Raw genomic sequence first — 26,539 nt, 5'->3', positions numbered from 1 at the left:
TTACATTCTTTCGTTCTTCCATGACTAAGGTTCGATTAGGACATTTAGAAGAAATGTGACCAAAGTCTTTACAGTTGATGCACAACAAGTGAGAAGAAGACCTTGGAGTTTCAGAAATTCTACCCTGATTTTTCAAGATTGGAGAACCATTAGAAGGAGGAGGTCCTAGAAGGGACTTAACGGGAGGAGGTGGAGCCAATGAAGCCAAATGATGATTATCAAAAATTTTACCCATATTTTTCAAAATTGGAGGAACGTCAGACGGGGGAGGTCCTAGAGGGGACTTAACAGGAAGAAGTGGAGCCAATGACACTGAAGGATGATTGTCAATATGCTTTCTACATGAAGAAGATCTTGGACTATCACGACCTTTACAATTATCTTTCCAAATAGGAGGAACATTAGACGGAGAAGGCTTTATGATAGACTTATGACGAGGAGACGCTAATGGGATGGGTGAACGACGATGACCACGCCTTTCATATGGAGTACTAATAATCAACTCATAATCTCGAGTTAACGAGTAAACGTGATCAAGAGTAGTGACACCTCGAAGAAAAAGCTCACGCCTAAGATCATCTCTCAGACCTTGGCTAAACCTACTCAAAGTCGTAGTCTCGTCCTCAATTAAATGACATTTGATTCGAAATATACTCAGTCACTAGTTGATTTCCTTGTTTAAGGGCATTCCATTGAGTAAGAATTTCAAAATTATTTCGTTCTCGCTCACGAATCTGATCCCTATACCTACGATCGTGTCTAAAGCATTTTTGATCACCATGATGATGATGATAATATCTATTATGGGTCACTTTGGATTTATGAACGTCGGTTGAACGAGGGATTTTCTTAAAGTTGTTCAAATTAGCGGATAAAGCCTTACTTTCTTCAAGAGTAGTAATCACCTAAGTTTGGATAGCCGCTATTTGTTGGGTGAGTGCATCAAATTGTGAGGGGTTCATGTTGAAGTAGTAAAGTGACAGGACGACTTGGATAGCTGCTATTTGTCGGGTGAGTGCATCAAATTGTGAGGGGTTCATGTTTAAAGTAGTAAAGTGACATGATGACCACTAGGCAATTGTACGCAAAGCAATACTACCTAAATGAAATGCAATAGAGAGACCAATATGCATCAAGGACCAATGATTAAAACATCAATTTGAAATTCTCTCTCTCTCTCTTTTCTTCCCTTCCAAAAATGCAAGTTAATAGTGCTGATGCTTGTAAATAATAAAGCAAGGGTCCAATACTTGTCAAGATCAAATGGTATTGTCAAGATTTCTAATTAGGTAGATAAAAGAGGTAACAATGGCACATCAATTCAGTAAGATAAATGGGGCAACAATGGCAAGTCAATTCAATGAGTGATTCCAGTCAAGTGAAGTTTGAGGCTAAAGTTGTGATAGTAACAGCAACACAAAGAATCTAAGTGATGCACTTTTAAAATAAAACAGAAGTATAAACCAATGAGAATTAGGAGATAGCAACTCCATGTAGTCTAGTTGCCTGAATTGCTAACGATTGGGCCTCCGATCTGCCTGTATCAAATGTCTCCAGCTCCTGAACTCACGGTCATTGCATATTCTAAATTGTTGGCTTCACTGAAATTGGACAGATACTGAAATAGAAACGTCTGTGTAACTGAATGGGTTGCTTGGTAGTAGACTGAAACTGTAGACGCTGGCTTATGGAAATAATGAGCAATGGCAGTTCACAAATGGCGAGAAGTGGCCGGCATCTAGGATAATGAGCAATGGCCGGCCGATTGATGGTCGGCCGACTAAGTGGTGAAGTCCGACTGGGGTGCAAATCGGCGACGGTGACGGGTAGGAGGGAACGGGCGACTGGACATCGTGGGTATTGACGGGGTGAGCTGCTGGTCGTGGGGAGTGACAGGATGACTTAGGGCTCGGGTTGGGAAATTGATTTGGGTAGTGAGATAAGAGTTGGGTTGGGCCGGGTATTGTGAGTTGGGCCGGCGATTGGTATAATGGGCAAATGTGGGTGTGGGCTGGATAATTGGTTTGTATGGTAATTGGGTCTTATGGGCTTGGAGTATAAGTAGAGTTGGAATAATGAATCAATGGGCTGCTGTAATTGGGTTAGGGATATGGGCTTGACCGAGTCTATGGATTACGAATTAGTGGGTTAGGTGGGTTTGGGCCGTGTTCAATACGGGCTGAGTTTACACTGAAAATTATGTTGGGCTGGAATATATGTTGGGCTAGAATATATGGAATTGAAAAAAAAAAATATAAACTAGGGTTTGAAACAGCAACTTTAATGCAAAAGGAAGCAGCAAATCAATCAAATTGAACAACATATATTTTTTTTTTTTTACTACAGAATGAAAATCAAAAATTTCGAAGCCGGGTGTGAACAGTACCCGTGAACAGTAACACGAATTTTTTTTCCCCAACTAACTCTGAAAATTGAAGAATAAAATTGCTGCCTTTACCAAAATCCTTTTAATTTGTGCTGTCCCAACAAAATTTGGGAGAAAAGAAGAGATTTTGGATTGTAAAAGAAAGTACCCAAGATTCGGCTCTGATACCAAATTTGATGTAGGATGAACAAGAAAGAAAGAAGAAGGAACGGGGAGGAGAAACAGAGAAAAGGGAGAAGAGTAGAAGAAACCAGAGGAAGAGAGGGGAGGGAGAAAACGGCTGCAAGCCACCAAAAATATTTCAATTCTAATTCATCATCAACTGTCTCAAATGAGAAACAAAACAGAAATAACTAGCAGAACACAAACCCTAAAGAGAAGAGCTTGGGCCAAACCCACTAAGCAAGCCTAATAGTGAAAACATAAACAATAGTCCAAATAAAATATAACTAATAGTCCAAATAGAAAATAAATAATAAATGGATGTCCGCATCACAATGGCTTATGTTTTCAGTTTTCACCTCTAACATAGCCTAAAAACTCAACTTATCACCATAGGAGCGAAGTGTGGTGTGATGGAGGGGGGTTGGTGCTCAATCGATGGTCGTAGATCTTATGGGGTGAGTTTGTGGAAGTATATCTGACGAGGATGGAATGAATTTCGAGAGAAATTGACTTATGTGGTAGGGAATGGCAATAGTATCACATTTTGGGATGATTGCTGGTGTTGAGATCATCCGCTAAAGGCACGGTTTCCTTCTTTGCATCGCATTGCTTTGGAGCATTCCGCTATGGTGAATGATACACTAGCCATACATAATGAAAGTTACAGCTGGAATATTGCCTTTGAGAAAGGTTTGCAGGAATGAAAATTGGATGATTATGCACTGTTTTTAACCTCTTTGCACGAGGCGCATATTCAAGTAGGAGAGGGTGATCAGAGCAGGTGGAAGTTGGCACGAGATGATATTTTTTCAGTTCGCACTTATTCTAGATCCATATTGGGACCGAAGAGTTGATTTCCCTAAAAGATGGTGTGGCAATGTAAACTGCCTCCACGGGTGGCTTTCTTGTTATGGACGGTTATGAGGAAGCAGGCGTTAACGATGAATAATCTTCGAAGAAAAGGTTTTTATATTACCGAATGGTGTTATATGTGCAAGAGAGATGGGAAAACGATTGACCATTTGTTCCTCCATTGTGACGGCGTTCGATGGTTGTAGAACGATATTCTAGCTTCCCAACATTTGAATTGGGTGTTGCCTAGGCGCATAGAAGATGTGTTGCAGGTATGGAGAAGAAAATTTCTAGATAAAGATAGTAGGCTTGCGTGAAATCTTATTGCGAAATGCATTGTATAGTGTGTCTGGAGAGAAAGGAACTGTCATTGTTTCGAAAACCAAACAAAAACAACAAAGCAGATTAGAGAATTGTTTTATATGACTTTGTAGACTTGATTTAATGCTACGGCCACTAATCGCATAGAATGACTGCCAAATTTTATGTCTTTTCTTTCTTGTTCAATTTGATAATACACCTCCCATGTATTATCCATTGATTAATAAAAATTACTTGATTACTTATTAAAAATTTAAAAAAAAAAAAAAAAAGAAACCTCAGCGTATCATATTATTAACGGAAAGGTCTTGCAAATTTTTACTTGCCAACGGTATACCTCACCCCTCATAAAACCATAAGAGAAAAGTCTTTGTGGTACCAACAACAAACAAAGATGCCATATTCCCAACTTCATGAAACAGCTATCGGGTTCAAATGCCAATAATGGGCAGCAAAGCAATACCTCAGGGGCCATCCAGTACGGCGTTCCAACAACTGAATGGGTATTCACATCAGCTTCAGTCAGTTTTGTTGCAACCCCAAAATCCGCAAGTTTCACAAGTCCCTGAAAGCATGAGTTAGTTCAGGGAACTACCATGTTCAGCAAGCTTAATTTTTTTCTTAAAAAATACATAAGACAAATCCTAGCAGCCAGACAAATTAAATAAAAAAAACTAAACAAATTCACAACTGATGCATGATGAGATCAGAGTTAAATCAAAAAATTAAATAGAATTACAATTTTCCTCATATCAACTGAAGAAGAATCGAGATAAGTTTTTTAGCTGAAATTAAGCCCTTGTTTTGGTCCCCATTTTCCAAAACTCATTTTTCCTCAAATTTATTTTCAACCTTACATTTCATGGAACCACAACTTTTATCAACTTTTTATCCGTCAACTTCATCAAAATCTACTAAACTTGATTTTTAGCTAGCTAAATCAATAATAGAAACAAAAAGCAAATCGTATTAGAAAATATCCTACGCACAAAATGATGCAAGAGAGCAGAAAAACACCCTAAAAACAATTGTGATAACATACCTCTTTTGTTGTCAAAATATTTGCCCCTTTGATATCTCGATGAATGACACCTTGTTCATGTAGATATACCAGACCTTCAAGTACCTGACAACAAGTTTATTGCTGAACATTTACAAGCAATGTAGTGAACATAAAATAGCTAATGAACAATGAGGTTTTCCTTCTGAGACCTGGGCTATGTATACGGCCACCAAGGACTCCGGAAAAGGGCCAAATTTATTTGGCTTGATAATATTAGCGAGTGATCCATTCTCCACGTATCTTTAAAACAAAGTGATAAAATTTATAAGTTCTTGTGATCTCTTTACAAGTAAATAAATTGAAAAATACTGAGATCTTGTCAGCTTGACTAACTCAAGAATTATATGTAGATGAGTCTTTGTCTTCAAAGATCCAAGATATTTCACAATATTTTTGTGATTTAAATTCTGCAAGAGAAAGAGAACCATCCAGCGAGAGAACAGTGGAAGACAAAACATAATAGAACTCCAAATGTCCAATATTCGTATAAAATACTATGGAAGTGAAAAATCCATATCAACAGCTCATAATGGTAGGTGCAGAACATGAGAAGATAAAAAGAGTGACAAAAATTTAGTGCAATGAGGATGCTCGCTTCTCATACAATCAGTTTCCCAAACGATTGTGAGATTTCTAGTGAAAAGACCAATTTGGAAAGAAGAAGTGCAACTGAACCACATGTCCACAGGCATATAACAAGTTCCATAGCGGAATGAATGTTGACGTTCAAGAAAAACGTATGCATTATCACAGGCAACAATACAGGTAGCTCTTTTAATTAGCCAGGCGATTGATTAACAAGTGTATGAGTGAGTGTGTGTTTAACTGCTTGAACTAATCCTCTTGGGACACAGATCCACGGTCAAATAGAGGGCTCTCACAGGTTCAAGCCTTGAGCTAGGTAGAGAAGCAATTTTGTCTCCCCCAATCTCAAGGGAAATAGTAGTTAAGATATGACCGTACTCCATTTCCTTCGAAAGAGAAGCAAGACAAGAAATTAAGCAATCGAGGGATGGAGGAGGTGAAAATTCGATATACTGGGACTGTGAGAGACCCAAATAAAATGTGTCCATGCGCGCACAAATGTATGTATGTACGTATAGACATAGCAGGATGTTACCTTGAGCAAATCAATCTCTTGCTATCAAGTCCAAGCATCCAAGTGTCCAACAACAGCATTATTCAAAAGGAAAAGCAACAAATTCAGTGGAACATATTACACAAAAAAAATAAAAAAAAATGGACAAAAATTTGAGATACCATAATAATGTTTAAGTCCTCCTGAGCAATGTTCTCGAGAGAGACTTGCTTGATTGCAACAAAGTCCCCATTTTGCAAATCCAAACCCTTGTATACTCGTCCATATGCACCTTTCCCAATCTCATCTCCAAGCATCTGCAATTCATTTTTTTGAGTAAAATCAATCAAATTAGGGTATTAAATTGAATACAGAAACAGAAAAGCATAGAGAATTGGTGTGCTTACATATTTATTGTCGAGGGTTTTGGAATTGTGAAAAGCAGAAGTCGTCATTTGGCGAGACATCTCTCTTCATTCCCAGGATGAACAAACCCTAATACTCAGCTGATCGGCTGACTCAACTTTGAGTCTCTGACGCTCCAAGGTGGAGACAACCAAGATTGAGTTAATTAAATCCTCTCACTAACGTTTATATCGGTTACTAACTGTTCATCCTAAAATAAAACGTTATCGACTTACCCATCCATCACTCGATTGCTTCCGTCCGCCTACTTGGACAAAAAAATTACACGTGATGGATGAAAATATAATGTGTCAATTAACCCCGTTAAATTTTGCCACCTGAAATTTGAATTCATGTATTTCCCTTCATTAAATTGAAAATCACATTTTTTTCATTCATCCTCAATTCTTTACAAGCTTTATTCTCCCCCACACAAATCGATTTCTCTCAAAATCAAGATTCAATCTCTAAATCAAAATCAAAATCAAAAAAAGGAACTTAAATTGTGAACCCATTTCTTCTTCTAATTGTTTTAATCGATTCTTCAAGCAAAAAAGGAACCAAAATAGCATGTGCATCCACCGTTCACGCTTGAGGATATTCTTCTACATCATTTGTTTAATTGTTTTGACTGGGATTTTCTCCTAACTGTTTTGGTCGGGATTATCTTCTACACCATTTATTTAATTGTGTGTTGCTTTTTCCTTCTATTTTCTTCACTGTCACATGGAGGTAGTGACAATTAAAGGCACTACTTAAATGGGAACCATACTTTAGAAAGAATAATGTTTTTAGCAGGAAGAAGTTTAGAAAGACTCAGTAAATTTACATTATCTGGTTTTTGTTCTGCTCCTGAAATTCAGTAGTGATGTCAATTTTTTTGTTCTTGTTTTATAGCAACTTGTCTTGTATTGATATCTACTTTTCTTTCTGCGGAATTTAAATGAAGGAAAAGAATTGCACAATTTAATACCCCAATGATCTATTTTATCACATGCAAGGAGAGGATAAATGCTTGGACTTCCTGTAGTCGGTAGAAGAAGCCCAGTTAAAGCTCCTCATTACTCATCAAGAAATCAAATCTAGCCTTTGTTTGAGCCACATTCTTTTGAAAAAATACATTTTTCAACGGTATTTTAACATCATTTCAACATCACATTTTTCAATAAAATAATATTACACGTAAATCCAAAACTTTTCCTTATTTTTTAACCACACATTTCCCATCAATATACTATTCAAAAATTCATTCTTCCAAAAAAAAGGGGCTCAAACAAGGGCCTAATCTCATATAGAAAATTGTTGGAAAAGTGAATTAAATGTTGTTGTGATTTTTTGAGTATGTAGTTGGTAGGTTGGTGGTGTTGTAAGTCGTATATTGATGGTGTAGGAATGGTTGTGGTGTTCTATCAATGGTTGAAATGATAAGTGTATTAGTGTTGATGGTTGTGAAATCATCCAAGGAAACCTGACATAGTTTACAATTTCAAATTTAATGGAAATTAGCTAGAAATTTCAAACCTGATGTATTTTACAATTTCAATTTGTAATATGGTCAAATTATGACTATTACATGTATTCTAGATTCTAGTCTAGTATCTTTTTCCTTTTTTTTTTTTTTTAAATTATGTTAGTTTGTGCTTGCATTAGTTGGAATCAGGTATGGCTGTAGGATAATAATTGAATATAGGTCCTTGTATCCTGACAAACAAATTATGTCTTATTACCAGAACAACAAATTTATATCAAAATCCCATTCTAACTGCATTTGATCAAGTTCAACGTTACACCAAATTAATTCCACTTCACATCATTCAACTATTGTACCAAAAAGAAATTAATCACAAAATTACATTGGTGCATCGTAGTTTGTTGCCTTCAAAACCCAAAATATGCCCACGACAAAATGATAACACTACTGAGTTGCTGAAGTTTTCCTTGGAATTGCAAATGGAATTGACCCTCCAACAGTCCTTTTCTTTTATACAATGGCTGCCTTCTTTCTTTCTTTCTCTTGGTTATCTATCAATTGCAAGTCTTCCACCAAGAATTCAAGTGGAGCTTTGCCCATTGTTGAACTATCTTGCTCAATAGGTGCAGGACCATAGTCCATAAAGTGTGCTCCACTAGTTATACCAATTCCATGGGTTGGCGTGAATTGAAAATTAGAAGTTGGTACTGGTGGTTGCACTTCATATATAGGCATCCTTGATGGTTTCTTAGGCATGAGTTTTGCCTGTACAAGTCGTCATATATGTATATAAAAATTATTTTACATGTTCATCAATGGACGATATTAGGATGAATTTGATTACCCTTGAGCTTGCACTTTGAATATGGCTAGAGCTTCTTTCATTTACGGGATTTGCAGCCTCATAATACTAATCCTATAACAACCATTTAAACGAAGATCAATCGTTCATATGGCCTGGAAAATAATAAAAAACACAATGTGGATTTTACTATAAACCAACCTATTGTGGTGCATTAGTTTTTTTTTTTTTTTTTTTTTTTTTTTCCCTTTTTTTGGAATAGCGGGGGGTGGTGGATGCAAAATTAATACATCTAATAACATTCTACGGTTTACGCAGCTCCCATTTTGGTCGTTGCTATTACGGGATATCGTTTTTGAACATTTTTTTTTTTTTTTGATACCTCTTGTTGTGGCCTATTAATCTACAGACATTACAAGTAATAATCATAGTACCATTTTTATTCAACTTTGCTTTGGACCCAGAACGAGTTAAAACATTTTCTTCTTCCTGTCTTCGTCTCTTCTTCTGTTTCCTTCCTCTTTTAGGCAAACACCATTCCAGTAGTTTTACTGGGGGAGCATTTACTCGAGGCCATAATTTTGCTCCATTGATAGGATTGATTATATTCTCGTAACAACTCAAGTATGTGCTCACTCTATAACACTGATGTACATACTTTCAGGGCTCATCTCTTCTATAAAAAATAAAAACAACTATATAAGCACAAGGAATCCCCGATAAATCTCATCTCTTACATGCACATGTCTTGTTCAGTAGATCAACAACATATTCTCCAGTTGTACATTTCACATAAGATTGTGTTCCTCCAGACCAATTAACCTCACATCTCTCTGCTAACTCAATGGACGTCTTCAATTTTCGTTGCACTTTAGGACATAAAGGCCTATGACTTTCTTCATATTGTATTTCCTTGCTTGTGTCCTCTTCATGGAACTTATATGCAAATCGATCAGCAGCATCAATATGGATTTCTCTCTTTCTTCCAACACTAAATTGTTGAAAACTTCGCATAGGTTGTTCAAAAGTATATCACTCTTCACCTTTGTAAGAAAATAAGCCTTGCTCCATTCACTTGAGTGCCTTTTCTTTAACCAATCACGTGCTACAAGACTTATCTTTTCAATCTCGCCCATTGAAACCATCCAATCAAGCACTGTTGTTGACTTCACAACCTTCCATAAGTACTCCTCGAGAATCAACCCCTTGAAACCGGCTTTGAAGAAATTGGTGTACATGTGTCTAACACAATACCGATGTTCTACCTCGAGATACAAATTTTCTATCACATTTTGCAAACCCTTCTACCTATCTGTCATAAAAGTCCATTCGTTGCTATTTCAAATTTTCAAATATTCGCTCAAATGTTGTATAAACCACCTCCATGTAGTTGCATTTTCTTTCTCCACCATAGCATATGCTACTAGGTAAATACAATCATGGCATCTAATGCCATTGCTACAAGCATCTGTCCTCCAAATGTCACATTCAAAAAATACTCATCCAACCCTAAAAGTTGCCTACAACCTGCTAAAAACCTCTCTTGCAAACTTCTAATATATATATATATATATATATATATATATATATATGTTCTGAATTTTTAGACTTTATCTGCACGCACCCCTTTTTTTATTCCACGATGCCCATATTTTCCATGTACACCCTAATTTACAAATGGTCTGGGCTCTAAACTCATCATTAGGCCTAAACTTAAAGTTGCACCTTGTTGCTACCCCGTGGTTTCTAACTGCTTGCTTAAATTCCTCTATATTTTAAAATTGTTTTCCAACCTCCAGCCGAGAATCTAACTTCTCATTCTCTAATCATATACCGGGAAACGATAAGTGTTTTCTTCATTGGAAGAATAATCGGTGTGCAATTCCTCTTCACCTGGGTAGTAGTCATCATCTGATCCCATCTCTTCTTCCCCAGTAGTCTGAAGTTTGATGACAGGGTCTGCATTCAATCCAACCAAAATATGTTTACTTGCATTATTGTCAACTTGAAAACCATTTTTATTGACATTATCGTCTGAATCACTCAAATGACATTCAATGGGTACTTCCACGTCATCTTCAAATGTATTATCTGCAAAGCACCAAACATCGTGAGTATATAACTCTACAATATAGAAACAGAGCATATGGGTGAAATTCAAGTAATATTTTTATAAAATTTTTGGAGGCTTTGGGCTGCTAATGCTATAAATATGAATACTTATGAGTGGCTAGTCACACTTATAAATATGAATTTTCCTAGCCTTGGGTATTTCATAATGTGAAGTGTGTGAAGTGTATATTGGAAAATAATTATTGAGAATCATATGAAAAGTAAATTTTTCCCGTATATTTTCAATCACACGTGTAATAAAATTTACTTACTCACGTTAAATGCATATAACAATTTTCCCTACTGGAATTCAGCAAGTGTTACACACTTATAAATCTGAAAATCATATAAAATAAGGCAAAAAAAATTCACGTGAAACCCAAAATACCATCCAGTTGAGGCAAAAAAAAAAAATCACGTGAAAAACAAAATTTTTACCTCCATGTGGTCCTTCTTCTATTGTCTCCAAAATGGCCTCTTCAATGACTGTCATTAATGGGTCTTGTGGGTCACCCTGTTCCTCTTCCCAAAGAATGAGTTTGGCACTTGTGGGTCACCCAGTCAAAACAATTAAACAAATGATGTAGAAGAAAATCCTCAAGCGTGGACGATGGATGCACATGCTATTTTGGTTCCTTTTTTGCTTGGGAGAAATCGATTAAAACAGTTAAAAGAAGAAATGGGTTCACGGTTTAAGAGATTGTTCCTTTTTTTTTTTTTATTTAGAGACTGAATCTTGGTTTTGAGAGAAATCGATTTGTGTGGGGAAAATAAATGGGTTAGCTAGGGCTTGTAAAGAATTGGGGATGAATGAAAGGGAAGAAATGTGATTTTCAATTTAATGAAGGGAAATACGTGAGTTCAAATCCCAGGTGGCAAAATTTAATGGAGTTAATTGACAAGTAAGATTTTCATCCGCCCCATGTAATTTTTTTGTCCAAGTAAGCGGATGGAAGCAATCGGGTGGTGGATGGGTAACTCTTTGTAAAAGTGAGTGTGCAATCGGTAACATTTTATTTTAGGGTGAGCAAATAGTGACCAGATATAAATGTTAGTGAGTAGGGATTTAATTAACTCAACCAAGATTTGGTTTCATTTGGGGTATCAAAGAACAAATTTCAAACTTTTTTAAAAACTACTAATAAATCTAAATAAATTATTAAAATGATAAGTAGCACAGAACGTCCATATCTTTAATATTGTGCAAAACATTTCTGCCTTTTATTTTTAGCATTTTCATCATTATTTTCATATTTCATTGCAAAAATCATTACTTTTATCCATTTTCTCTATTAAAAGTTGTAAAATGATGAATATATCATTTCACTTAAATAAAACAAAAATAAAGAACAAATTGTAACTATACTTCCAAATTTTTCAAAAAAAAAAGTACAAATAAATTTCAAATAATTAATTAAAAACTAAAAAAATGATTTTCTTTTTTAATTATTTATTTGGAACTTATTTGTACTTTTTTGAAAAATTTGATTGTATAGTTGCAATTTATTCTTTATTTTTGTTTTATTTAAATATGATGATATATTTGTCATTTTATAACTTTTAATTAAGAAAATGAATTAAAATAATGATTTTCGTAATTTAATATGAAAATATGGGTGAAGATACCAATAAATAAAATGTACGGATGTTTTTCACATTAATATTAAATGTATGGACATTTTATGCTAATTACTCTTTTAAAAATTTACTTAGACTTATTTACACTTTTTCTAAAGTTGTGGAGTGTAATTGCAATTTGTTCTTTAAATTTTCTTTTCTTTTTCTTTGTTTTATTTAAATAGGATGGTATATTTGTTATTTTACATTTTTTATTAAGAAAATTGATGATTTCCACAGCGAATTGTGAAAATAAGGGTAAAATGCCAACAAAATAAAATGTATGGATGTTTTAACAATAACATCAAAAGGTAAGAACGTTTTGTGCTGATTACTTTTTTTAAAAGGGTAATTCCTATATTTAATTATCACTGTGCTAAAATGTCCATATCTTTCATTTTTTTATTTTTCACTCTTAATTACATCTTTAATTGCACAAGAGATCACTTTCATCCAATTTTTTTTTTTATTCAAAACCCTGTTTGAGCCACGTTGTTTCAAAAAATATATTTTTAAACAGTGATTTGACATCATTTCAATCACACATTCTTCAATAAAATTATATTATGCACAAATTTAAAACATTTTCTCATTTTTTACTACACATTCTCCATCAATCTACTGTTTCAAAATATATTATTTTAAAATAATGTGGCTCAAACACGCACTAAAAGAGTGTTTAACACCTATTTTTATAGAAAAAAATAAATTTTAGAATAGTAGATTGATGAAGAATGTGTGGATAAAAATAAATAAAAGTTTTTGATTTACATGTAATATTATTTTAATGCAGAATGTCTAATTAAAAAGAAGAGAAAGAAAAATATATTTTGATAAAAATGATAATCACACGGGGCCTAAATGAATGATAATTTTTGTCTTGAAATCTTTTTCCTTTTTTCTTCCCCATTTGAACCCATTTTTTTCCGGTGTAAACCTTTGAAATATAATCATTTGATTCTTCAACGGGTTTTCCCTTGTACACTCTATCGTGCACTTCTTTGTTTTGCTTACCGTCGTTTGATTGATGAAGTCGTAGTAAAGTTTAATCTATTTTGTCCCATTTCTTTTTTGCAGAAACGATCAAATTACCACCCAGCGAATTTTTCATTTTCGTTGAAGGTTAAAAAATTCTGCAATGTTGAACACTAATGGAAGTATGTATGTGTATATGTATGTAACAACTTTGTTTTTTTGTTTGGAAGATTCAAATTTTTAACAAGTTACATTTGTTGGGAATGCTGAAGAATCACGAGAAAGAAAAATGAATAAAGTTGCAGAGACTGGTCGATCCCATGCACAAGAAATTCTTAACATAATTAATTCAATCAAATCTCTCATAGCCATTCTCTTATCTCTAATTGTTCGTAGAAACCCCTGAAGCGTACAAGATCATAATATAAGTAATAAGATTCATGAATAAAGAGTATCGTTCCCACGAAAAATAAGGTCAAATATCTAATTCAATAATTACTGTAAAATTCGAAGTGTGATAACAGAAAAAAATTTGTTATTTGTATGTTTTCTATATTAAATCTAAACTAACAAAACAAATAAAGTATTTATCTAATATGTGAATATTGGAATCGCGAATCCCCTTATTGCCATTTAATTCAACTCTTAATTCATAATTTAATAAATTCATGTATTTAAAACAATCGATAATCCACTTTTATTCAATATTCTTTTCCAATATATATTAAACATATGTTTTACTCGATTCGATCATATTCTTATTCACATGATTTATTACACATGATTGTATATGTTATAGATATTTTTCGTAATACCTATTATCCATGTGTTGATTTTGCTGCGTTCTAGACTTATTGTGAGTAGTCCTACACTACAACAAGTAGCTTACAATCTAATTGATAATCAAACAATCAAATACGGATCACTTGTCGATCTGTGATCAAACAAAACTATACCTGAAGAATGGGATACAGATTGACAAGCACAAAAGCCATATCTTATGTCAACTTCCCTTAAGACTCATATTGGTTTATCAGTTCAATTGTCATATATTCATCCCTTGAACTGTTCAATTGGAATGGAAAACCAATCAAGAAATACTCAACCAATTATCTTGAATTAAAATAAACAAATAATTTGATTCGTCATTCATCCAAGTATTTTAGCATAGCATATTATTGTAAGAAATACAAGGAAAATAAAAGAAAGTCATCGCCCAAATTATTAAACTATAAAAAAATCTGGAAATCTTCAATTAACCCCATCAAATCCGAATCTAAACGATGAATTATACATTCTTCGATGTATATTCTCTCTGTTTTTCTCAAAAGTCGGCTTACAATCTAATTCCCTTAGGTCTTGATGTGTTCTCCAATTTATATGATGTTAAGAAGGTCACTTACCAAAATAAATAAGGAAACCTAGATTTTTTGCCGGCTTGGGAGCCTTGGGTGCCACAGTCGCCTTATTTTTGGTTGGGGACGCATGTCTATCCTGCTAGCGAGGGTGCTCGCCTTACGACAACCAAACAGCCTTTAGTATTTATATCATAACTTTATCTTCTAATACTTAATTGAGGTGATTCAAAGTGCATTGAAAAACTCACTTAGAGGGTCCTAGAGATATTACTTTTCCAATTCAAATGTTTGCTATGCCAAAATCAGGTCTCAATACGAGGTTGAAAATTCATAGCATAAATTTTTTCGGTTGAAAGTTGATGTATGATAATATTTTGACTATAATTCCTTCCTTTGACTTCTTTCCTCATCGAACTAACCCTAATCACTCTCAAATCTTCATCGAGGACCAAAATAACTTTTGAGTATTTACATTTTAATCCTCAAACTTTGGATTTGCTTCATTTTAGCTCTTTCCCGTTCTTTCTTCTAATTCTTCATCGAACCATGAATTTTTCCTAATAAAAGTAATAAATAACAAATTAAGTACCAATCCATCCAAAGAATAATAAAATATCATTATTTAGAATCCCAAAAAAGTGTAGAAACTACACTTATCACCAATCATTATAAACTTGCTTGAATTCACATATCAAATGGTTATTTTTGAAAGATTTACACAAAAGAATGAAGGGTTCAAATGGGGAAGAAAGACGCAAAAAATTTAGAACGAAAATACCATTTATTTAAATGAAAAATTGGATGAAAATGTTCTTTTGTGCAATTAAATTTATAATTTAAGGTTGTCTTGTTAAAAAAACGGAAGACATGAATATTTTGCACAATAATAATTGTGAAAATTACATCCACACAAGTATTTAACATTTTTAATTCAAAAATCAAGCTTATGGTTTATTTATACAAAAATCAGGTTTCCATATTTTAATAATAATGATAATATAAATTAATTTATATACTCACACCCAACCTTATCCACCACATTCAAACCCTAAATCAGTCTCTTTTTTTCCTCCCATTTCCCTCCTCTCTCTCACATTTCTATCTATCCTCTCCATTGGACATCGTCGTTGCCAGAATGCTTGTGGCTAGAGACCACTTTCAAGTGTCATTGGGTAGGGGTGCTATGAAGAGAAACCGCATATCATTGTTGCGATAGTGTCTACGTAGTGGCACAATCATCGCTATCACGATGGTGTTGAGAAGAGAGAGTCGCGTGCAGAAGCATCATGCTGTCAAAGCGATGTTGAAAAGAGAAAATTGTGCTGCATTGATGCTCAGATTGCAGTTGCAACGACAATCATCGGGTGGTGGTGTTGGTTTTACTGGTGTTTTTTTTTTTTTTTTTTTTTGAGTGGTGGTGCAAGCGATGATAACAAATCTATTGGTGTTGATAGCAGTGGTGGATTTGGCAGTAATGGAGTAGATGTAGGTGCTAGTATTGATGTTTGTGGGGTATTGGTGGTGGTGGTGGTTTTCAAAATGGTGGAGGTGGCGGTGGCGATGGCGTGGCATTACATTGGGTTGGGGTGTTATGACTCGTCATTTGGGTGATTGTGGCATATAAAGTGGTTAATTTATGATCAATAAATAAGTTGTGACCTATAAAATTTGTTATTTGAGACTGATTTGAAAATTTGTGATCGACAAATAAATTGTGACTAAATAATTTGATAATACGTGACTAATAAATAAGTTATGACCAATAATTATATAATTGTGACATTAATATATTTAATTAATAAAATATTTTAATTAATTAATTAATTAATATTCGAGTCTTGAAGTTTGAAACTTAAAACCTAAAAATTGAATTACCCCATACTTAATACCTGATTTTTTCCACAATAATTAAAGATATAGACGTTTTGTGCTAATTATCTTTTTAAAAATGGTTAGCTTACTTCAAGTATGTTTTTTAGGCTTTATATTAAATGTTTCAACATCTTTGTTTGAGCCTTATTCTTTAGAAAAATTTCATAATGGTTATTATTATTATTTTTTTTGGAAAATGCATCATTAAAAAGTAAAAAAAAGAAGAAGAAGAATTTACGTATAAAATTATCTTATTGATAGAGTTTGAGATTAAAAATAAGTTTGATAGAAAATGAATTTTTAAAGAATATAGCTCAAACAGGCAATATCATTAACATAAAATTAAGGGCATGTTTGGAAGCTATTTTTCCTCCAAAAAAATTGATTTTTTGACCGTTATTTCACTATTCCAATCGTCATATTTGACTTCTTCTCTCACAGGTGGACCCTACTTTTTTCTTAACGGTCAAAAAAATCAATTCTCAAAATCACTTCCAAACAGACTGTAAAATAATACTCTTTTCTCAAAAGACATTTTCAGTCCAAATTCATTCCAAATCTTCTTTTCTGCTATTTGTCTCGACTTTTGTATTCTTCTTCAATTAAAATCCAAATTCATAATGTTGTTTCCCTCTAATCCTCTTCTTTGTTTTGCCTTTTTATATAACTTTTTTTTTTTTTTTTGCCCATGCAATACATGAGTTGTATTATTTTGAAAGTAATGTTAGTGTGTTTGGTGTAAAGAATTAATGAGAGATGAATATTTTGATCTTATAGAGGTTGTTAGGTAAATGAATATGTTTTGCTCATAAGTTTGTCCTAATAGCCACTTGAGTACTAATACTTTTTCATTTGAAATATCTGTCATTTAATTTCATAACGAGAACTATCTTATTGTGCTTCTCTTCGTGAATTAGAAGAATTTAAAGTTGCGATTGATGCCTATAGTCAGAGTAAAGGAGGAGTTTTCTAAAATGGGAGTTGAAGTTCAGACAAAAAGACTATTATAGGTTTTGCTTGCTGTACTTGGAAGATACCAGGTTGATGAATGGGACAATGAGAAGCCAATACACGATTCTCCACTCTCTTTCATTTTTGTTTTCTCTTTTACGGTTTGAAATTCTGTTTTTCAGCTTCTTGAATGCATGCACGTTTTTCAGTGTTCAAGGCCCCGTTCAAAAATGGTAAGACACAATGCAATCAATGTGACGACCAGAATATTTAACAGCACGTAGAAAAGCCCAACAACCATTACACTCATAATATATGTTTGATGTTCAAAAGTTGAAAGGATTCAAGATAAAGTATTATCACCTATTTACAAAAAGGGGAAGATATCTATTAAAAAATCATCCCAAATTTTCTTCAAATCATATTGTTGAGAAAGTTCAGTGATTTTCTATCAATTGCCTGTGAAAAAAAATAGAGACAAATGAATTACAGTTACTCTCACAATTGCTCTACATATGAAAAAAAATGTTAGATTAACACAACAATGTACACAACGAATATGAAAATAAATATCCTGTGAATACGAACCGGGTTACAATAATTATTCATTACACCCCATCTCCACACCATTGTTGTTGTGACTGAAATTATTAATGCTACTTGAAATCGTCAAATTATTACACCTAGAATCACTAATAGAACTTCTATCTCCATCATACCACTACTTGAACTTCATCCACAATTATCAGCAAGTCCTTCACATAATCATAAGGACCGCATCTACTTGTATCACACCATCACTGTTTCTATCATCTATACTTCATCTTTAACGATTGTCTATCATCGGCACCACGTAAATGTTGCTGCTACCAGTATGAGCATCTCTCATTCCACATTTTTTGTTAATCAACTTAGAAAATTGAGATTCAACAGCATACAAATAAGATGATAATAACTTGTAAGTTCACTCAAAAGTCTTGAATCAAGACGGTTAATAGTAGCTGTAGAAGAGTAAGATACACAACTTTTTCAAGGATTTTAAAACATTGCTGCGAAAAGAAGAATGTATTATTGTATAATGTTTAAGATTAAGAGAGACATAGAGGTTGATTGGGTGTAAAAAAGTGAGAGGATTTGGGATTTGAAAAGGCTGAAATTTGTTCAAACTCTTTAAAGAGAAATTGAATATAGCACCACAATTTTTTGCCATTGTTGATTCAATAAACTTAGCTCGTGTATCAGAGTAGTTGAAAGTAAAGTTTTAGCTTCATCAGTCAAGTGCCATGGTGTGCAATATTCACATGCCTTTTATTAAAAAAAAAAAATTGGTACTCAAGCTTCAACGTTAGAGGTTCACCAAATGTATTAGCAAGTTTTCTCATTCAAATAGTTCAAAAAAGTAAATAAATACCAAAAATGAAACTACACGTTGATCACGTTAAATGTAAGAGTATAAACTTGTGAAGGCGATGCTTTTTGGTCTCTCCTGCTATATCATCCAATGTACAATTATACAAGCAATTATAAAGGAACTAGTATATTGATGTGTATGAAGAAATGAGGATTTGACCCTTCACCCTCACCCTCAGCCACACCATCACCTACCTAACTATGTCATCCAATGTTCCATGCATTCATGTGTATCAAGGAATTAGTTTATTAATCGGGCTCCGATACCAAACACAAATTGTAAAATTGTAAACATAAGTATATACTTTCTAGCACTTATCACTATATGTTTTTATGCAACAATACTTCAGGATTAGTCAAAGAAAGTAACAACATGAATCCAAAAAGAAAGAAAACAAAAGCAATACACGGAACATAATCATCAAAATATTAAAAAAATAACAGGATTTAATATCTCATATAACTTGGTATTGAATGTTTCATAATCAATTTTTATATAAAGAAAACTATAAAACATACGCATATAAAGAGTAACCTGCAAAATTTGGCCAAGTATTTACTACATAAACAAGTTTACCAAAATCGCGAAATAAAAAGGCAAAAAAATGTTTACAATAGAACATTCATAGGATCCTGCCTATAATTTTATTGTGGCATGGATACAAATACTTCCAATGGATATGCAAAAAGTAAATAAGAAAGCTTACTTGATGGTCCAATAGAAGTGGCACCTCCATTCCAAAACATACAAAAAAAAAAAACCATAATTGCCTGCAAAACAATAAAATATACTAAACATAGTTTATCTTCCAATAGCAAAATTAACCGTAAAAAGAACAGACCAAAGCGAAGATGCTTGATCAAGGGCATCATTATCCTCCGACAGTGGCTGTGAAATTACCTTTTGAAGAAAGTGACTTTACCTGCAAATTAAGCACAATTTTACAATCTAAAACTATAGAATTAGTTCTTCAACAATTGAGTTTGTTTTGGTTCCATGGGTACCTAAATCCATGTTGAAATACACTTGCTTGACCCCTAAATATGCAATACATTTGTATTTTTTAAAAAGTTCTTTGCCATACTTTACACCAAACGAAGTGAACGCAAAATGATTATTATATCTCGTTTAGAATTTCTTACACTCCGTACATGAAGTTTCTTCAAAATAAACAAAGCATATAGTTCAGTTGGTGATTGAGGTTTAAGGAGCTTGATTTTTCCATCAGAACAACAAAACCATTTACTCTCTCTAAAAATTTTTCATGCATCACAATATTTACAATCGATATATGTTGGTTATACATAGGTAACATTTGGTACATGCAATAGGTTCAAACTTTCTTCTACTTTAGAACTGAGAACATCAATTGTTTTTATACATTTGAACAAGAACTGAACTATTGTCTTCAAGTATTGTATTTTTATATATTAGAACAAGACCTGAACTATTGTATTGATCCTGATGTCTTTGATTATGTTGTTAACAAATAAAGGCGTGGTATAACTCATTGGTAGTTCGAGAAGTAGCTGGAAGATGAAGTAACTCCTGATCTCCATCATCATATTGTTTGAAAATATTATCTATTGCAACACTAACAAATTTTTGTGGAATAGCTGGACTCCAACTTTTGCGGTAGAAACTGAAACTACTAGATAGAAATAAAAAATACATAAAAAAATAGAATGTTCATAGATTGCACGAAGAAAATCAAGAACCAGCAACCTATTACAAATTTTAGAAGTGACTATAGATAAATAACCAAAAAAAAGAAAAGAAAAGAAAAGAAAAACTTAACTCATAAAGCAACGAGAAAAGATATGAAAGGAAATAGTTCAATAGAAAGACTTTCCTAAGGTAAAATACATTGTGGTGGTCGTCAACTACAACAACCGGAAAAGATGATCAAACATTATACATATAAGAACAATAATTACAAATTTTGGTTCAAGTATGTATAATATTAGAGCTTGCAATTGGTGAATAATTCTTTAGTGATAAATATTATAGAAGAAATTTAGGAGAAAAAGTACAGAAAAACTATAAAATGTAAACAAATAAAAAAAAACTCAAGTAAATTTTAAAAAGAAGAACAATTATAACATACCTGAAGGTAGCACAGTTGAATTGATGTTGGAAACTTTGAATTCCTTCAATTTTGGAATGATAACTTACAAACTGGAATGGAAAATAAGAACAAAAGAAATATTCATGAAAAGATTGATGAAAATGAATCTCTGTTGATTTAATCGACAAATATAATTGAAAAGGAGTGAAGTATTATAATGTATTTTTTGCTTCGTAGATGACAACATTCTCTACACTTCAGAACTCTTCTTGTATACCCAAAGAAAACAACGTAATGAACAAATCATTATAGAATAAAAAATAATCAAATTGATCATTTTCATTAAATTAGCACATTTTCAAACAAACTACAACAACATCTGAACAACCTTAGAACATTTTTTTTTTTTACAGGAGCCACAACATTGACGGATAGAAAATACAATTAAATATGAGAGCCAAAATTTGAAGGTCAAATATGGGTATGGTTAGCTAGCTAACGAGTAAACTTTTATGGGTTTCTGATAGTGGATTGCAGGTTGCAGTTGAGATGCAGATACGTATATTTTGGGGGAAAATTTTGATTGGGATTGTCATTTTGAAAACTATGATTCTTCATTACGCTTAACACTTGACGGATTGAAGCCTAATTTAGTGGAATGCAGTTGTGTTTCTGCATAATTAATAAGAATAACTTATCATAAGAAAGGCCAATGAAAGTGTAAGAATAAAAACACACCTTAACTAAATCTGCATAAAATAAAAGAAATACACAACAGAGCAAAGACTGGAAAAAAAGAATGAAGCTTGTTAGTTGGATGAAACTAAAATGTTGAAAACCAAAAATAAAAGCGCTGACAAAAATATAAGGAATCCTAGCCGAGCCAAAAAAAATACAAGAAACTGTTGTATTCCTCGTAAAAACATCAAAGGCAGATATCGAGCAAAAGAACACATTTGAAGAATTAAAGCTTTTGGAGTAAATCAAGGTAAGTGGAGAATAACTCAACAAAAGTCTCACATATCAACATACAATGAGAAGCAAAAACAAGTTAAATAAGGTGAAAAAAGTAACAAAAAAATCCACACAAAAGCAAAAATATAGCAAAATTGAAGCTTTTCAGCTGATCGAGTTAGACTAAGCAAGAAAAACCAGCTGGAAATATGCTAGAACTACGGTACAAATGATAGTCAGAACTAGAATATAGTCGAAGACAGCAGAAATCCAAAAAAAAAAAAAAAACACACACACACACACACATACCCCCCAAGCAAGATTTATAGCTTTAGAAGTAGATCAAATTAAAAGAAGAGTAACCCAACAAAAATTTCACATCTCGGACAAGGAATTGCGAAAAAAACCTTTAGTAAAACCACAAAAAGCAACAAACAAATCCACAAAGAAGCATGAATCTAGCAAGAACTAAAGTTTCTCAACTAGATCGAGGCAAATGAAGAATAGAACAATGAAAAATATGATGAGAACACAGAAGCCAATGAGAGTGGAAGAGGCTAGATGGTTTCTAGAAGCAGATATTTTACTTGTTTATGAATATGGCGTCGTTCCCAGTATATGAATAACGAACAATAGTAGAATCGATTATGGTGTGCAATGGAGGATAAAAAAATGAACAGTGAAATGAGTATTCGCCCTTTTATACTAAAGGCAATGATTATTTATTTAGTTTAACTCAAAGCATAAAGAAACACGTTCAAGACAACATATTAATAAGATACTCTTTTTAGTTTTATTTGTTGTTTTTTGATATTGTGTTGCTTTGAGTAGTACGTATTCATCGCCATTTATTTTTAATTTAGTGTTTGAATGTATTTTTTTTATATGAAATAGCATTGAAAAGTATAACGTCAAGATTTTTGTAGTTGCAAACCGTTAAAACGACTTCTTTGATTATTTTAAATTTGTTACAATTGATTATTTGCTAATATTTTGAAAAATTGTCATTGAATCATAGAAAGGGAACAATAACTTTACCCTATATTTTAAGTTTTAATTTCAAAATTCAGTCACTATATTTTTTGTGTGTGCCAAATTTCAATATATTTACCCCAATATCAAGCAAGTATATATGTTTTTTCTTTTTCTTTATTTTCTTTATTTCTTCACGAAAGAAGAGGCACAAACACAGAAAAAAAATCAATGTTAGGAAACGACCGAACACACTACATACACGGATGCCCGTCTGTCGACTAATAATCAAAATGGCAACAACAATTGATTTTCGAAAATCATTAATCCTGCCTTTCGTGTTGTAACTGATGATGCCAACTAAATTATTAAACAGTTAAAGACCAACTCTTTTCTCGTGCTAACGTCGTGCAAAATTTATTTTTTGTGTTAACGTCAACTAAACGACGTGTGATTTTCTCTCTCTTTGATTGTGATACTTGATAAATATTAGAGTATGAAAGGTCTACGAGAGTGTTTTGTACTGATAAAGGTCAAATTTAATTTGAAATCTGTGTCCAATGTGGGGTTTCAAGCGAAAACGACTGCTGGAATAAATATTTTCAATTTTCGAGAACTGAGTTGCCCCTACATCATATTTCAGGAGCGCACACAATGTTCAGACCACTTTATGTCTGCTGCTGCATTGTCCATATTTGTGCATGCGCCATTGATTTTATGTTGCATTCGCATTGGTAATGAACTCTCTACCCGACTCCTTTTTTTTCTCTAATTTCAGTCATTCAACTTCCAAATGAGTCCGAGAGACATTAAATCGTCTTTCCCATGTTCAAATCAACTTTTATATATTTGTAATTTGATCTTCAAATACTAGATTTAACTCTTGAAACTTGTGAATTTCATTCGGTCGCTCAATTAACACTTTCAATCAATCAATTTTAACTTGGTTAATCTTGAAGTACTTCGATTCAACTCAAACTAAGCTCCAGTTTTCACCTATTTCACTCAATTTTCATCCAATTGCACCCAAACTTGAATTTTTTTCCTACAATAATCGATATTAAACAAATATTAAGTAGTAATAAACTTAATTAAAAAAACTAACTATGACTTTCGATGACCTAAAAATAGGTGTAGATATTGCACCTATCATAGACCATGGAAGAAATGTAACCAAAGAGGATGAGTTAACGCAAGTTTATTTAGTCTTTTTTTGATAGAAATTATAATCAAGATTTTAATCTAAGTAAAAGTTAAAAATTAATTTTATTACACTTTTAATGGGATTCACAATTTTCAACCACACATTTCATTAATTTCTATCTAAATGTACTAAAAATCTAATTTTAATTCCCATCAAACAATAGCTTAGTCTCTGTTTGAGCTCCAATTTTGTAAAAATCAATTTCGTAATAGTGATTTTATTTTCTTAGAATTTTTGTTTAAAATGTAAGATTTTTTTTTTGAATTTACGTGTAAAATTATTTTATTGAGATAATGTAAGGTTAAAAATGATATTTAAAGAAAATGCGTTTTTAGGTAACAAGGTTGAAACATGGGCTTATTGTGTGTTTTAACCATTGTTTGATGGTCATTATAAAGAGAAATTAGGTGGGAATGATATTGTGAATGGTATTTTTTGAAAGTATGTGATTAAAAAGTAGGAAATAATTTTGAGTTTACGTACATAATATTTTATTGTGTGAAATGGATAAAAATGAGTATAAAAAATAAAGAATTTTAATTTAGAGATACTCAAACAGGGGTTTAGAGTATATTTGAGAGACTCTCTATTTATAAAGAACATCTTCTGTATAATAGAGAGTCTCTTTGAAATTTAGAGAGTAAATACTTTTATATACTTCAACAAATTCTCTATCTTCACTCTTTATTTTATTTTTTTAATGAACATTTATTAATTTCTCATCATATCTTATTTGACATTATTCTTTTATATGATAATAAATGTGATTTGAATAAACTAAATTGTAGAATATTAAAATTTGTAACTTATTACAGCATGTATGGTTTCTTTTTTAAAAATACGTTTTTCACTTATTTATTTTCAACCACACATTTGTATAAAATAATATTACACATAAACTTAAAAAATTTTCCTCATTTTTTAACAATATATTCTCCATCAACTCACCATTCAAAAGCGTATTTTTGAAAGAAATGGGACTCAAACGTGACCTAACTATAATTATTGGACATCAAGAATAAAAAGTGAGTTTGACTCTCTAAATTTGGAAAGCAACACTGAGTCTCTATTTTAAAAAGTTAAAATAAAGAGCATGTTAGAGCAATGAACCGTGCTGGATGGCCATGTCCAAGAAGATTTGTTCTAGAACATTTCACTATAATAACTATCACTACTATATGAAAAAAGGGAATGAGAAGGTACTGTAGTTAGGAACAGTTAATTCTTCCATATTGTCACATTGTAGCAATTTTTTTTTTATCATGGAAGCAAAAATGACGTCGTGTTCTCTTCAATCATTTTTGTGATTGATACAATGATATTTTACTTCACTACTGTGTAAGAGGAGAACGAGGTGTCTGAGCTGTATATATATTTTTTGCCTTTTATTATGTCTCTATTAATTTTCATTTCATTTCCTTTTTTTTTTTATCCCTTTTTACCCTACATTTACAATACACTTTCTCTGTTCATATCTGAAGTGTTTAGTTGCATTTTCTCTCACTGTAGCTATATATTTTGCCTTTTTATTATGTTCCTATTAATTTTTATTTCCTTTTTATCCCTTTTTACCTATATTTACAGTATAGAACGATATTGTTTCCCTATGTTGAATGAGAAAACGATGCTGTTTTATTCCATTAATATAATAAATGATTGAATATATCTTATATATAATTATTAAAAAATATTAATTATTTAATTAATAATAATTAAATCTTGATCAATGTATGTTATATTCACTCGTTATCTTAATGTCTGAGATGGATTTTTTTTAAGAAATGGAAAAAATTAAGATAATGATTAAAAGCGAGAGTCTTTGTCTTAATGATTATCCTTCTCAACTCCGTATCTATATGGCATTTCATCCTGCAAAAATTCAAATGTTATAACATTGAACAAGAGATAATGGAATAAAGCATAATTTCAAAAAATTAAGTGAACCGAATTGTACTATTTATTTTACATTAATACTATTCAAAAATTAAATGATCTAATAAATTAAAGAACAAAAAAAAAAGAATTGTAGCAAAAATGAAAAAACAAAAAAAGTTATTAAAAATAAGATATATTCAATCCTTTATCATATTAATGAAATAAAACAACGTTGTTTTGCCATTCAACGTTGGGAAACGATATCGTTTTATACTGTAAATGTAGGTAAAAAGGGATAAAGAAGGAAATGAAAAAAAGTAATTATAAAATTTTTTAATTAAATTGAAATAATTAAAAATAATTATTATTTATTTAAAATCGAAAAAATTATATTTTATCATAAAAAGAAAAGAATTAAAAAAATTTTAAAAAAATATATATAATGAAAACAAAAAAATTAAACAAAAGAAAGTTACGAAAATTAAATAAAGAATATATAAATATTATATAATTAAAATTGAAAAAATCAAATTTTATCAAAAAGGAAAAAGAGTTAAAAGGAATTTCAAATAGAAAATAAAATATTTATAATATAAACAAAACAAATTAAAAAAATAAAAAAGGAAA

The 26,539-nt window shown here is 32.2% G+C and overlaps 1 protein-coding gene and 1 long non-coding RNA gene across 5 annotated transcripts in view; both read right to left on the bottom strand.

Moving 5' to 3' along the window:
* LOC111399156 (MAP3K epsilon protein kinase 1-like) overlaps positions 1–7,013 on the bottom strand; it is a 29,000-nt gene extending 21,987 nt beyond the window's left edge. The window contains exons 1-7 of one of the 2 annotated variants that reach the window (XM_023026405.1): positions 6,273–7,013; positions 6,048–6,182; positions 5,908–5,928; positions 5,121–5,194; positions 4,937–5,027; positions 4,767–4,850; positions 4,188–4,289 (exon numbers count right to left, since the gene is read on the bottom strand). In XM_023026405.1, coding sequence (XP_022882173.1) covers positions 4,188–4,289; positions 4,767–4,850; positions 4,937–5,027; positions 5,121–5,194; positions 5,908–5,928; positions 6,048–6,182; positions 6,273–6,332 — 567 coding nt within the window. In that variant the 5' untranslated portion in view covers positions 6,333–7,013. The remainder of the gene's footprint in view (positions 1–4,187; positions 4,290–4,766; positions 4,851–4,936; positions 5,028–5,120; positions 5,195–5,907; positions 5,929–6,047; positions 6,183–6,272) is intronic. The other variant, XM_023026404.1, reaches the window with a different exon arrangement.
* A 10,670-nt stretch (positions 7,014–17,683) lies between these two features.
* LOC111399155 lies at positions 17,684–22,528 on the bottom strand. 3 transcript variants are annotated; one of them, XR_002703589.1, is made up of 3 exons: positions 22,269–22,528; positions 19,546–21,017; positions 17,684–17,887 (listed from the first exon to the last, which is right to left on the bottom strand). It is a non-coding gene; the product is annotated as an uncharacterized LOC111399155 (long non-coding RNA). The 3 variants fall into 3 exon arrangements; XR_002703588.1 differs by having other exon boundaries at positions 22,449–22,516; XR_002703587.1 differs by having other exon boundaries at positions 19,546–22,528.
* Between the last annotated feature and the right edge of the window lie 4,011 nt (positions 22,529–26,539).

The sequence above is a fragment of the Olea europaea genome, chromosome 8 (assembly GCF_002742605.1).
Source record: "Olea europaea var. sylvestris chromosome 8, O_europaea_v1, whole genome shotgun sequence".
Lineage (NCBI taxonomy): Eukaryota > Viridiplantae > Streptophyta > Magnoliopsida > Lamiales > Oleaceae > Olea > Olea europaea.
This window is presented reverse-complemented; position numbering and strand designations above follow the sequence as displayed.